The sequence below is a fragment of the Ambystoma mexicanum genome, chromosome 4q (assembly GCF_040938575.1).
Source record: "Ambystoma mexicanum isolate Mex_15411 chromosome 4q, UKY_AmexF1_1, whole genome shotgun sequence".
Lineage (NCBI taxonomy): Eukaryota > Metazoa > Chordata > Amphibia > Caudata > Ambystomatidae > Ambystoma > Ambystoma mexicanum.
The window spans coordinates 16,827,133-16,840,001 of NC_090928.1; the positions used below are offsets into that span (position 1 = coordinate 16,827,133).

The 12,869-nt window shown below is 47.0% G+C and overlaps 1 protein-coding gene across 5 annotated transcripts in view; it reads left to right on the forward strand.

Moving 5' to 3' along the window:
* VIT (vitrin) overlaps positions 1 to 12,869 on the forward strand; it is a 2,362,557-nt gene that overhangs the window by 1,910,837 nt on the left and 438,851 nt on the right. For all 5 annotated transcript variants that reach the window (XM_069607358.1, XM_069607362.1, XM_069607360.1 and 2 more), the window contains one exon: positions 7,480 to 7,542. In XM_069607358.1, coding sequence (XP_069463459.1) covers positions 7,480 to 7,542 — 63 coding nt within the window. The remainder of the gene's footprint in view (positions 1 to 7,479; positions 7,543 to 12,869) is intronic.

Below are 12,869 nucleotides of genomic sequence, written 5' to 3' on the forward strand. Positions count from 1 at the left end.
AACAATAATAGTACATTAATAAACTATTAATTCCTAGGATTCTGTCAGACCAGAGGATGAAAGGTTTTCAGTCTTTGGACTCAAGCTTTGAGAATAAATTACCAGATTATTTCATGACAGCACATGTTTTTCTAGTTTCCAGTTCCTTGTGAAGCAGCATTTGTTGGGATACATGTTAGTAAGAGTTCCAGCAGAGTTAAGACAAACAAGTGAAGATAATTGAATTCACAAAGACTATATTACATGTTGCAAGTGACTACCCAAGAGAGAAAATGATAAAAAGAATGCAGAGGTCGTCCTTATTTTGACCTTTCACCTACTGGGCGGGCATCCTGCCCCAGCGACCTTGACACAGATGTTACACCTTACACTCATCTGCCTCATCCCCATAGGGGTTCGAGTTCTGCTACTTTTGTAGTTATACTTCTACTACTGGTCTTTTAGGGGCAGGTCAGGGCTCAAATAATCAGACCATTTAATAGATATGATGTCTGGAACAGTGGGCATAAGACTGATCAGAGCTTGGTAGCAGCCCCCTATGAAGTTGTCTCAAGAAGCCTTGAATAAGAAGAACTGGGATCCAATAATTCTGAAATGGATTTGGAGATATCTGAAAAATCTGTCCACAGAAATCCAAATCAGCTTTGAATTAACTGAAAAAGCGTGAATGTGACTAATTTGTGAAGATGGGCAATTGTTGTTATGCTTGCACCTCACACAAATAGTTAAGGTGGGTACAAGGAGTAAACACTTGTATAATCTCTTCCGTCTTTTTGATGACCAAAATTATATGAACATATAGGTATGTTTTAGAAGAAAGAATGTCGAATATAGCACCTGGTTGCAAAAATGTGGGAAGTACAGGATAATATTCATTTTGACAAAACGGATTCAACCCAGAAGGGAATATGGCAGATGTTGGCACTTCCTTGTTCTTACGTTCAGAAGGAGAATTTCACAGTTAACAGCCCACTATTCAAAGGGGTTGGACGAAAGCTTGACCCGAGATACTCAATCATCTGCACTAGAGAAAATTTGGAGATGTTCATGAGCATCATACGATTAAACTGGATACTTTATATCTGATTTACAAACCTTAAAACTGGAACAAAACTATAAATGCCTAGAGCATCTCCGAGATGCTTTTGGCTAAAGCTTTGTTAATTACATTGGCACATGAGCATTTTAAAAAAAGATGCAGGCATTTCCAGATTTACTCCAGGTTTAGTCAACTGAGTTATAAAAATGCAGGGGAAAATATGATATAGTCAAGGGTCTCTTGTCATTTGTTCAAGTGCAGATCTTTGAGAATGATGCCTAATGACTTTGCACTTAAAGCTGGAAGCCCTGCCATATGCAGTCACAATTCTGCAGATAGGTGCTGTGCTACGGTTTTAGTCTGGAGGTGAATATTGTGATGTCATCAGCTAAAACATATGATATGTTATGATATGGCATTGATAACGTGCCTATACACAAGTGTTTCAAGGCGCGACGAGGCAAGGGAGGGGGAACAGAGGGAAGACAGACAACGATCATACTAGGCCAAGTGTCATTCAGATCGCGCAAGTGCATGGGAAGGGGGAAGGGCAAGTGCAGAGGGGAAGAGGGAAGGGGACAGTGCAATACATGGGATAATAGAATAAATAACAAAGTAAAGTATGGCCAGCAGGTGTGTGGGATGTTTTTACCCATGCATCCAAGCCCTACCATAAAACTGTGCATTACTGGCATTGAAAACATCATGATGGCCAGAACCCCCCAGAGAGTGCACAGGGAAAACATGAAGAATAGGCTGCCACCCATTTTTGCCTATGTTGTGAGCACAGGAGGGCACTGCCTAAAACTACCATTGGGATACACACACAGTAGCCTGTAACCCTTGGGAATGGCAATGCTGATTGCCAAATGCAACCCAGAACTGTGGGGAATTCATTTTCTTAATGTCAAAATGGATGCAATACTGGTGCTCACCACTATCAGAAAGGCGGCGTTTTAAAACCACCAGACTTTTGTGTAAAACCGAACAAATGTACCCAAACCAGGCCAATGAAAGACTTGTTAAGAGGCGAATACAATGTAAAACTACATTCTGAAATGACGTGAAGGAAGTAATTATTTAATGTATATATAAAAAATAGCTGGGATGTCAGCAGTTTAAGTGAATTTGGGTTTAAAGCCACTAAAATCGAAATGTTTAGAATAAATGAGTGACCTACTTGTGAGTGTCACATAGGTTGCAATTGTTTAAACGTCATAGTTTTGAACTTAGAATCAGCATTCTAGCTGCATGTGCAAAAATTCTAAGTTGGATTTGAATGTAGAAAACTGGGAACTAAAGGGACATTTAGCTGAAGCCTGGCTGAAGAGAGTGAATTCTGCCCGGCAACTACCCCTGACAGGAGGGAAACCTGCTCAGCCACTCTTCCCAGGCCTGGCTGCATTCTGCTTCCCCTGCCAAAAGGAGATGACACCTCTCTGATTGAATTAGGGGAGTGGTACCTGCAGACTGCAGGAAGTTGAACAAAGCCCTGTTCTGGACTCAGGCAAATGTTATGTTGGTGGGGTCATAAAATGGCTTCCTCTTGGGAGAAACTGGGAGGGGCAGTGCCTGTGAGAGCCAGCTGAGCTTGGAGGAAGTGGATAAACCAGAAATTCCACCATGTGCTTTGGAAAACCACACCCCTTTGGGGCTAGAGCATGATTTTTTAAAAAGATGGATAATTCATAGTGCAGACTTGTCAAAATTATATAAATAACATTATCATTCTTGTGATTTTTCTGTGCACATTTTAAGAGGTGTTAGGACCCTGTGGTATGTTCTTGTGGATAGTAGCGGAAACAAAGGTTGTTACTCCAAATGTATGCATGTTAAAAATCTGACACTTTATCATCTGAAACCCATATTCTGGTGCACATTTGTGTAAAATCTGGAAAGATTTAGAGGTCGTTATCTGGATGAAAAGGGGAGAATTCTGTCATAAGTGGACACAACATCGTACAAAGACAGGGATCGGATGGTTTGGTGCTACAGAAAATATGTTAATTGGACCTATAATATTAGAAAAATGGTACATAGATAAATATGTATTTGGGTCAGAAATAGATTTGTGTGCAATTTGACAAGGGGAGGTTCCTCTGACCATAAAACCTACAGCATCACTCTGACACTCCATTTCTTTCCCCCAATCAAGGGAGAGAGGAAAGCTTGGCCAATGATAAGTGAGAGGGGCAGGCTTAGCTAGGCCCAGGCACACACCCATTTTCAAAACACATAAAAGGAACATTGAAACCCAGGTAGAGACATTCACTTTCCACTTTCTTGCGGGACGCTTTGCCGGGAGACTTCAGACTTCACATCCAGAGATCCAGACTTCAAATCCATCAATCTCCAGAGACCAGAAATTAACTCCAGAATTTGTAGCAGAGAGGCCTGAATCCACAAGCTGAATCCTCTTCAGCAGGCCTCAAAACCAGCCAAACTATTCAACAGCCGAGTGAGCTGTTTGAATTCTTTGCCAAGAACTTTTGCAAGAACCTGTAGCAGTATCCAGAAAGCAGTGCTGTATCTGGAACCAGAGAGAGCCAGAGACCAGATCGCTGTGAAGAACTGCTAGCAGAAGTCCAGCCAATCCTGACCCGATCGGTGACGAAGTCGCATTCCTGTCCAAAATCTAGTGTGAGTACCCAGCTAGCACGGTGCCAAAACCAATCTCTTAGTTTAAAATAATCTAATCCAAACTGTTTTAGTTTATTAGACCTGCCTCCTAAAATCATGTCATTCTGTCATTTTTAAAACTGAAAACTGTCATCTGTCATTCTGAGCTTTAAAATTTTAAATCAGAAAAACTACCTTTACTAAATCGACCGTATCTCCGGAACCGTTTGGGCTAGGATCGAGTTTTAACTGCCATCTTAAAGCTAAGATTCTAGGCTTTCCAATGAACCTAAAACCGACTTACCCTTATAGTGCCTCTGTAATTCCGCTCGACGCACGTGACTAAATTTGCCGCGATTTGACATTTTGCTTAATTTCAGCCACGTGTAAAAATATTTGTCCTTGCTTTCCTTGCTGAAATTTGTGTGCAACCTGACAATCATTCATAGAGCATTGCTAAAGTGATCCTGAATTCATTTAAAGTATCTCTCACTCACCCTGAACCTCCTATAGGGAATTAAAAGCCTTTTTAGCATATTTTTCACTTCTTTGCATACCACATCAATGTATATTGCCTGTGTTTAAAACTCCTACCTGTTTTCCTATAAACTTGCTAGGGGGGACTGAATTATATTTGATTGCATTCCTGAGAACTGTGTGCTTTCCTCCCATCTCTTTACCTTGCATAGAGGGGGGGGTGAATTGTCAAAGAAAAGTGATTACATTGTCTATTGTTGAAGTCATATCAAGTTTATTTTCTGTACTGCATTTCATTCATCATTGCATTGTCCTTGAAGCCATAAAAGCATTCTCAGCTACTTTATCCTCTCTATATCATGTCTAAGCCATCAAAAAGAGTGTACCACTGTAACATTATCCATTGTTGATCACTATCATCCTCACAAGTGTGCTATCAAATATTAATTTACTATAAAAGTGTGATAGATATATATTGTTTAATTTTCAAATAAACCTTTTAAATTTGCAAAACAAACCTACTTCTTGGCTCAGTGGGGTCAGGGGGATTCTAGAGAGGGGTGTTATATAAGGGTAGTCATCCAGAGTAAATGAACTGGACATGAAAATATATCAATAAGGGTTTCCCTCAGCATCCCAGACTAGGCATTGAGTTAGCTGTAGTGTTGAATTGAATCCGCTTACAGGTGGCAAGTGCAAGGGAGAAGGGTAAGTGCAGGCATCAGGTGTGAAGTGCTAGTGGTAGGACTGTAGGGATACAGAGAACAGTCCCCAGTGCGGGGGTTTCCAGGAGGGCAGTGCAGGTGTGCGACTGGCGGAGGGGGGGGACCTGGGCCCGAGATCAGAGGGTGGCCATGTAAGCCAGTGCAGTTTCAGTATAAACCAGGAAATCAGCAGGGGAGAGGAGGAGAAAAAGCAGAAGCAAAGAGAAAGGTTTTGAGGTGCTTCCGGAACTGGAGATGGTTCTCCTCAAGTTTCAGGGGGGCAGGGAGGCTGTTCCAGAGGGAGGCCCCGGCCGAAGAAAGTGATCTACCACTAACTTTTTGCTTAGAGAAGCAACTGACCCTGAGGGAGTTGGAGGTGGATGAGCGAAGAGCTCGAACATGGAGATATTTAGGAAGAGAGAGTTGAAGATATTGATTCCCCTAGCCCCAGTAGGCCTTGTGGATGATGCAGATGGTTTTGAACTTAACTTAATGCTTGCAGCCACTGGGAGCCAGTGCAGAGATTTCAGTCCTGGAGAGATATGATCCCTGGGCTTGAGGCCAAGGACAAGTCTTGCAGTCCGGTTCTGGATAAACTGCAGAGGGCGGAGGTAGAAGCAGGCAGATCTAGAAAGAGGCTGTTGCAATAGTCCAGCTTAGGGAGAACCAGGGCTCTGGAGACAGTGAGCTTCTGGGGGGAAGGATAGGAAAGGTAGGATACCTCTGAGGAGGTGCAGCTGGTAGTGTGACTTCTTAGAGATATCAGAGATGTGAGGAGAGAAGGAGAGTGTGCAGTCGAAGATGACCCAGAGATTTTTAGCCTCACAGGTAGGAGCAGGGAGAGGGCCAAGAGAGGCCGAGCAGAGAGGGTCAGGGAAGGAGGGTGTGGGTGTGCCGATGAGGGGAATTTCAGTCTTGCTGGCATTCAGGCAGAGATAATTGGCAGCACAGAATGAGCTGAGTATCATCCGCATAGCACTGGAAGGGTTTATAGTGATATTATCGAATAACATTATGTCGAAAGTCATAGGGCCTCATTACACGGACAGCGGTGGACCAAGGTGCTATTAGCACCTTGGTCCATGCCGGTAAAATACCGGCACCGCCTTGGTGGAAAGGGGAATTACCGCCCTATTCCAAGGTTGGTGGGGCGGTAATTCCCCCTTCCCCCATTGCCCTTCCCCATTCCCATTTTTGCCCCATAGGGCATAATGGGAATGGGGAAGATGCTAATTACGGCACCGCAAATTGCGGTACCGTAATTAGCTCCCTGGTCCCTTTGCGGGTTGGTTTTTAACGCCTGCAAAAAGCAGGTGTTAAATTCTCCAACCCGCAAAGGGACCTCGTAGTAAGGCGGTAAGGGTTTACCGGTGCCCATAATGTCGGAAAAAAAAAGTCGAAAAATAAATTTCGAATGCCTATTTTTGTTTGTTTTTGTTCAAGATGGGGGGGTTCCCTCCAACCCCCCTTTTTTGTCATTTTTCTTTTGTTTTACCCCTTTTTTTTACTTGCAGAACCCAAAGAAACATATAAATAAAAAAATAAAACATTCCCCAAAACAATTTTCAACATTTTTTTTTTCTCCACATTATGACTTTCGACATAATGTTTTCAACTTTTTCACTGCACACCCACTGGAAGTTGGGGCAGAGGGCGGCAATGCGGTAGGCAAGAAGTGCCAGGTATTGTTTGAGCAGCCAGGGAGAGAGGTTAGACCCCTGGGGAACACCACAGGTAGAGATAGAGACGGAGGAGAGGAAGGACCCGAGTTGGACCTGGGAGGGTCGATCAGAGAGAAAAGAAGTCAGCCATGCCAGGGCCTGACCCGTGATGGCCAGGTTATCACGGAGACGGTTGAGCAGGATGGCATGGTTGACCGTGTCGAAGGCAGACAAGAGATCAAGTAAGATGAGGACACAGGGCGTGTTGGAATCAAGGTTAGAGAGCAGGTCTTCGTGGATGTTCAGAAGAGCAGTTTCCATGCTTCTGGCAGCCCTGAAGCCAGACTGATGGTCAGAAATTTTGGACATAGTTTTGTGCATTCCCTAAAGTGTTAAGAATGTGAAAATACAAAGCAAAATCAACCAGAGAGAGGGGGCATAGAGAGGGGGTATGCGCGTGTCTCATTCTCCCAGGAGAGATTCACAATGATCATGGTTCAAGCCTACGAATGATGGAAAAGTCTGATAGAGAATGCAGATGGTATGTATACACATTGAGGGAAAATAACATCTGGCAAGTGTGGGCCAAAGAAACTCCCACCTAACTCCCTAACTCTACTGAATGTCTTCTATACTCTGAGGAGGACCAAGGAAGACAGCAAGAAGGGACTTGTGTTGTCCAGCATACTAGATGAGAAAGGAAATATTAGTTGTGTTAACGAAGGTGTGGTGGGTTGGGATAAAGCTGGTAAATGTAGCCTTTATAAGCATGTTTGTATTGTGTTTCTAAGTATAGTGAAGTATATGCTTGCCACTAGTTCATCATTGATGATCATTTGATTCAGTGCATGCAAACTTACTGTGTTCCCTTCAGGCATGTGTAACCTACACATATTAGGAGACTGTGCTACTCTATCTTCATTTTGAATTTGAATTGTTCAAAAGAAAAATTATAATTTCTTTTGTTTTTTACTTCCAGAAACTAAAAATATTCCCATTGACCTAAACGTGAAAACAGTCCAGGAGGCATCTGAGACTAAACGTAAGTGTGTCTGCCTCTTTCTATTTACTATACGTGAAAAGAGGGAAGTAATTGTTCTACATCCTTTTCATTTACTATTCCGTGCAGTATATTTTGCATTCCATTATAGTTGATTATTTTATAATGGGCCTCATTACGACCCAGGCGCTGGACCATGGTATTAGCACCATGGTCCATGCCGGTCTCCGGCATGGTGGATGGCGGAATTACCGCCCCCATCACAAGGTTGGCGGGGCGGTAATTCCCCATTCACCATTTGCCGTTCCCCATTCCCATTTTGCCCCATAGGGCATAATGGGGATGGGGAAGGCGCTAATTATGGCACCGTAAATTACGGTTGCCGTAATTAGCTCCAAGGTCCCTTAGCGGGTTGGATTTTAACACCTGCAAAAAGGGACCTTGTAATCAGGCGCTAATGGTTTAACGGTGCCGACGCTCTTTACGGCGCCGTTACACCATTAGCGCCTGCGTCGTAATGAGGCCCAATGTGTAATATTTAGTCCAAATCGCATTGGAGCTCCTTTTGGTGAGCGCGTAATTCACCGGCAGGGAACTGTTATGTGTAGACATGCATGTAGGAGCTCATTATGGTTAGGGCCTTTACGGAAAAAAGGAAGGTGTAAAAGCCTTCAGTAAGGCCTTTAGTGCACGGCAAAAGGTGACATACAAGTGTGTACAGTGCCTTTTGCCCCGCACTTTTGCACTCTGCGGTGGAAATGAAGTAAATGCTGCCTATCATATACTCATGGCAGGCAGAGTTTACAATAGATCCCTATGGAGTGCACCTGCTTTGCTGTTGCAAAAAAATGGCAGGCTGCAGAGGGATTCCCAGCATTTGCACCTGGGTGAAAATGTATGCAGGCACAAATGCTGGAGTTTTTGTATGGCAGAGAGGAAGGGAGCAGCAGAAATGCACTCTTTTCCACCAAACACATTGGCCCTCATTACGACCCTGGCGGAAAGGGGAAAACGATGGCGGAAATGCAATACCGCCATCGAATAGCGCTCGGTGCGACTATGACCCGCCACCGCAAAGTACGAAGCCATTAGCGACACCGTAGTGAACGCCAACGCTAACTGCACTAAGCACGCGCGCGCGCGCCATGCCAAACCGCAAACACCACCATGGTGCAACGGTACGCCAATTCCGACCCTAGCGGACATGCACCTAACGCCATCAGGCATGGCGGAATGGACCATTCCGCCATGGCGAGAAGTACGGCATCGCGAATCAACCGTAAACGGCCCCACTGAGTGCCTGTACACCGCTCCCTGCCCACAAAGTACAATTCCCTGTAGGTGCAAAGAAGTCACAATGCAACCATTGAAAAGTACAAAGCACCCATGCATGCCAACGAACAAAAGCAACACAAGAGGTGCCAATGGGAGCTGCAGGGCACAGATGGCACGAATACAGAAGCCATCCCAATGGACATGACCACAGTCCCCCACCAAGAAACGCACGCAAACACAGGCACCTGTGCCCAGCAACATTCCGAAAACACATCATTCCACCAGTCCACCTGGCTGACCGCCATCTGTTACACAAAACCCAATCCCCCGCCCCTGAGCATGACAACATTCAAACTGCCACATTGGCAGCCCCCATCCCTGACCTCACGGGCTCAGTAGGCAAACGCGCCCAGTACAGTACCACGCAACTCAACCCCGAAGCAGGAACCCAATGCAGATCTCCTCACAACACATCGCCCCACAAATAGGCACATGCCACATCACTTGCAAAGAAAAACGCTACACGGGCCAAATCAGATCAGTAATTTAATGCACAACTAAATCACCAAGCCCATACAGCCATCAGGCCACGAACTCCAAAACACATTTCACCATTGTGGGCTGCATCCGCAAGACATGACCAGCCACCACTTGTGTGACGCCCTGTCCCATCATGGTACACAGAGCCACATTCACGTACGAAAAGGCTACATGGAAGCGCACACAACCGCAGGGCCGTCCCAATGTGGAGGCACTAGTCCAGCTGAAAGGCCGAAATGTTGCTCCGAGCCACCAGTACTGCGTAAGGGCATGTGGGCCACTGGCGATCGTCCCATAAGATCGTAATGCTGCTCCACCGATTAACACGAAGCAGCAGGTGTCGGGAGTAAAATCCATCTGCAGGAGTGGCATACAGATGGCAGTGGCAAAAGGGTAGGAGATACCTGTCAACCAAAAGAAAAGAACAAGAACAGAATGGCCATCAGAACTACATACGAACAACTCACTTCAATGAGCACACGAAATCCACAGCCATATGCATGCTAGCCCACTCCAAAGGATCATCACCACCCCAAAGCCACTTGCGAATCATAACCATCTATACCTAGGTGTAAACACCATCACGAACGAGTGTACCTGTGCATGCGTCTGCCATAACAGAATCCATCAGATGGGAATGTAAACGTGCATGGACACAAGTGTCTGAGTGCGCGTCGAGACAGGGAGGGCTCAACAAGGCCAGATAGACGATGGGCCCACTATGGCAGGCCTGCATCACATAGCGTAGGGGAGCCGGATAGACCCCAAGAAGCCCTGTACAAGGCAAACTCTGCATCAAATCACCTGCCCATGCATCCATTCATCATACCCTCATCCCGGAATCAAAACGCCTGAATAATTACTCACATGACATTAGAAACATCCATTGAGTCTGTGCCTAATGCAGCCTGCTAAATCCACAGTGCCCCAGCCCGTAAATCCAGTGTTGTGAAGTAACATGTATTTGGGAATGCCCGGCCTCATCGCCCACGTAGCTATTGCGCATCCCAAACTATTCATATCAATCATTGCTCCCTCGCCATGGGCCCTGTCTCAAGGACATAGAACAATAGAACGTTATATTTGCAGACAGACCTGTGGGCATCTCCTCGCCGCTAGCCGGAAACCGAAAGCGCCGCCCTTCGAATTCCTCATTTGCAACATCACGTCGAGAAGGCATCTGTGGCCGTTTGAAATCACTAATTATTCCATCGAGTGCGGCTGTGCGTGAAAATGGCAACTGCCTTCACCCACGAATGGGAAGCCACGCCCTTCGTTGCAACTCAGTACAGTGATGCATGAGGGCCCACCGTTACTCGAGTACTACGTTCCACTGACCCTTCACAAGTCTGTTCGCGACTGCACAGACAGTATGGGAAACAATGGGACCACAGCAGAATGAACATATCAACCAATCTTACACGGACATCGGGTACAAATACATGAATGCAATAGCAAGATACAATTACCCGATTTGCAGCGTTGTGCGCGGGACATGCTCGGCCAAAGGGGAGAGCAGTTTGCACAGGTGGAATCAATCACCACAGGTGGAGGCCATACAGCCTGGAAACACATAAATTGCACAGCCAGTCTCCTCCCACAACCACAGCGAAATGCTACCGGCAGGACTCGCGATGTTGGCCCTGGGGGACCTGATAGCACTGCAAGTGCTCCGACTCCAAGAAGAAGACGAACAACAACTACAACCAGCCGCACGGAGGAGACGCAGGAGGAGGAGGAGGCCAAGGCAGGGCCAGCAAGGCCCAGCAGCACAGCCACTACCACCACGCAGGCAGCCCGCAATCCCACGCCTCCGAGCACATCCGTTCAACCTCACTGATGAGCAGATCCACACCCTCTACCGTCTGGACCGGGACACCATAGCCGCCATTGTGGACATGACACAGGCTGACCTAGTCAGCATGATAGAGAGCCCAACCGCCATCCCACCCCTACTGAAGGTGGTGTCTGTACTCCACTTCCTGGCCACTGGCACCTACCAGCACACAGTCGGACAGTTGCATGGCATTTCTCAGCCACTGTTCTCACGGACACTATTCCAAGTGCTCGATGCCCTCCTGCAGCACGCAGACGACTACATCTCTCTACCACGCTCGGAGCAGGAAATAACCAACACAAAAGTGGGATTCCATGCACTTGCCGGCATACCGGGTTGCATTGGTGCCATCGACTGCACCCATGTTGAATTGGTCGTCCCACATGCCATGGAGGCCCAGTACCGCAACCGAAAACAATTTCATTCCATGAATGTACAAATGGTGTGTGACTCCAACAGGATCATTACGCATTGTTGTGCCCGATTCCCTGGATCAACCCATGATTCCATGGTCTTGAGGAACTCTACCATACCACGCTACATGGAGCGACACGCAGGGAACAGATCCTGGCTACTCGGTGAGTCTCATTGCATGCATGATGATGTGGGGTATGTGATTTGGCAATGTACTGGCAGGAAGGGGGGGGGGTGTGCGTACGTATCAATGGCATTCCACATCCTACGTTTATCTTCCACATACAGGTGATGCTGGATATCCACTGAAGAGATGGCTCCTCACACCAGTCCGGAACCCACGGGACCAGCATGAGGAGGACTACAACCATGCCCACTCACGTACCCGTGTAGTCATAGAACAGGCATTCGGCCTACTGAAGACTCGTTTCCGCTGCCTCAGCAGGTCTGGCGGGGCACTCCTGTACCGCCATGAGAAGGTTGCAAAGATGGTGATGGCATGTGTCATGCTCCACAACATGTGCGTACGTAGAAATGTGCCCATGCCCCCTGACGCTGAACTGCAAGCACCGGATGATGGTCATGATGAGGGTGGGGATGTGGCAGCACCTCAAGGAGTCTGCGAGGCACCGGAGGGCCGTGACATCCGTCAGCATCTCATTGATGTATGCTTCTAGCACTCACGCCTGGTGGCTGATACATGGACACGGGACTCGTGGCACTGCGTGTGTCTGGGACATGCACAATATGGACTGTACGCCTATGATGGCCTAGTACACAAAGATCAATGTCCACACATCTCATTGGGTGATCGTGCACTTTTTATGGCATATGTGATATCATGTTGAACACCCTATCGACCCGCCACCCAAGTGAGCCCAACACACCCCCTCCACCCTCCTACCTCCCACCCGAACACCAGTGTCCAAAGATGCTCATTGTCAGTGGCCTGTCGCTATTGCAAGCCCCCTCTGCGGGTATCAGGGGCACCCCTGCCTGTGGAGCGCAGGTTCCTCCCTGATCTACGTTGGGGGCTGCCCTGGACGGAACTTGCAACCGATGATGTGTCTGCCTGCTCACGTCCATGCATGTCCCTAAGGGTTTGCGAGAGCTCAGTGAGCACACGGCGCACTGCGGCAAGTTCGGCACATACGTCTTTGGACGTCGCATGCAGTTCCCCCCTCAGGCTCTCGGTGCTTCTCTCCATTTGGACTCTCAGGCTCTCGGTGCTACTCTCCATTTGGACTCTCAGGCTCTCGGTGCTACTCTCAATTTGTGCCCTTAGCGTCTCTGTACCTCTCTC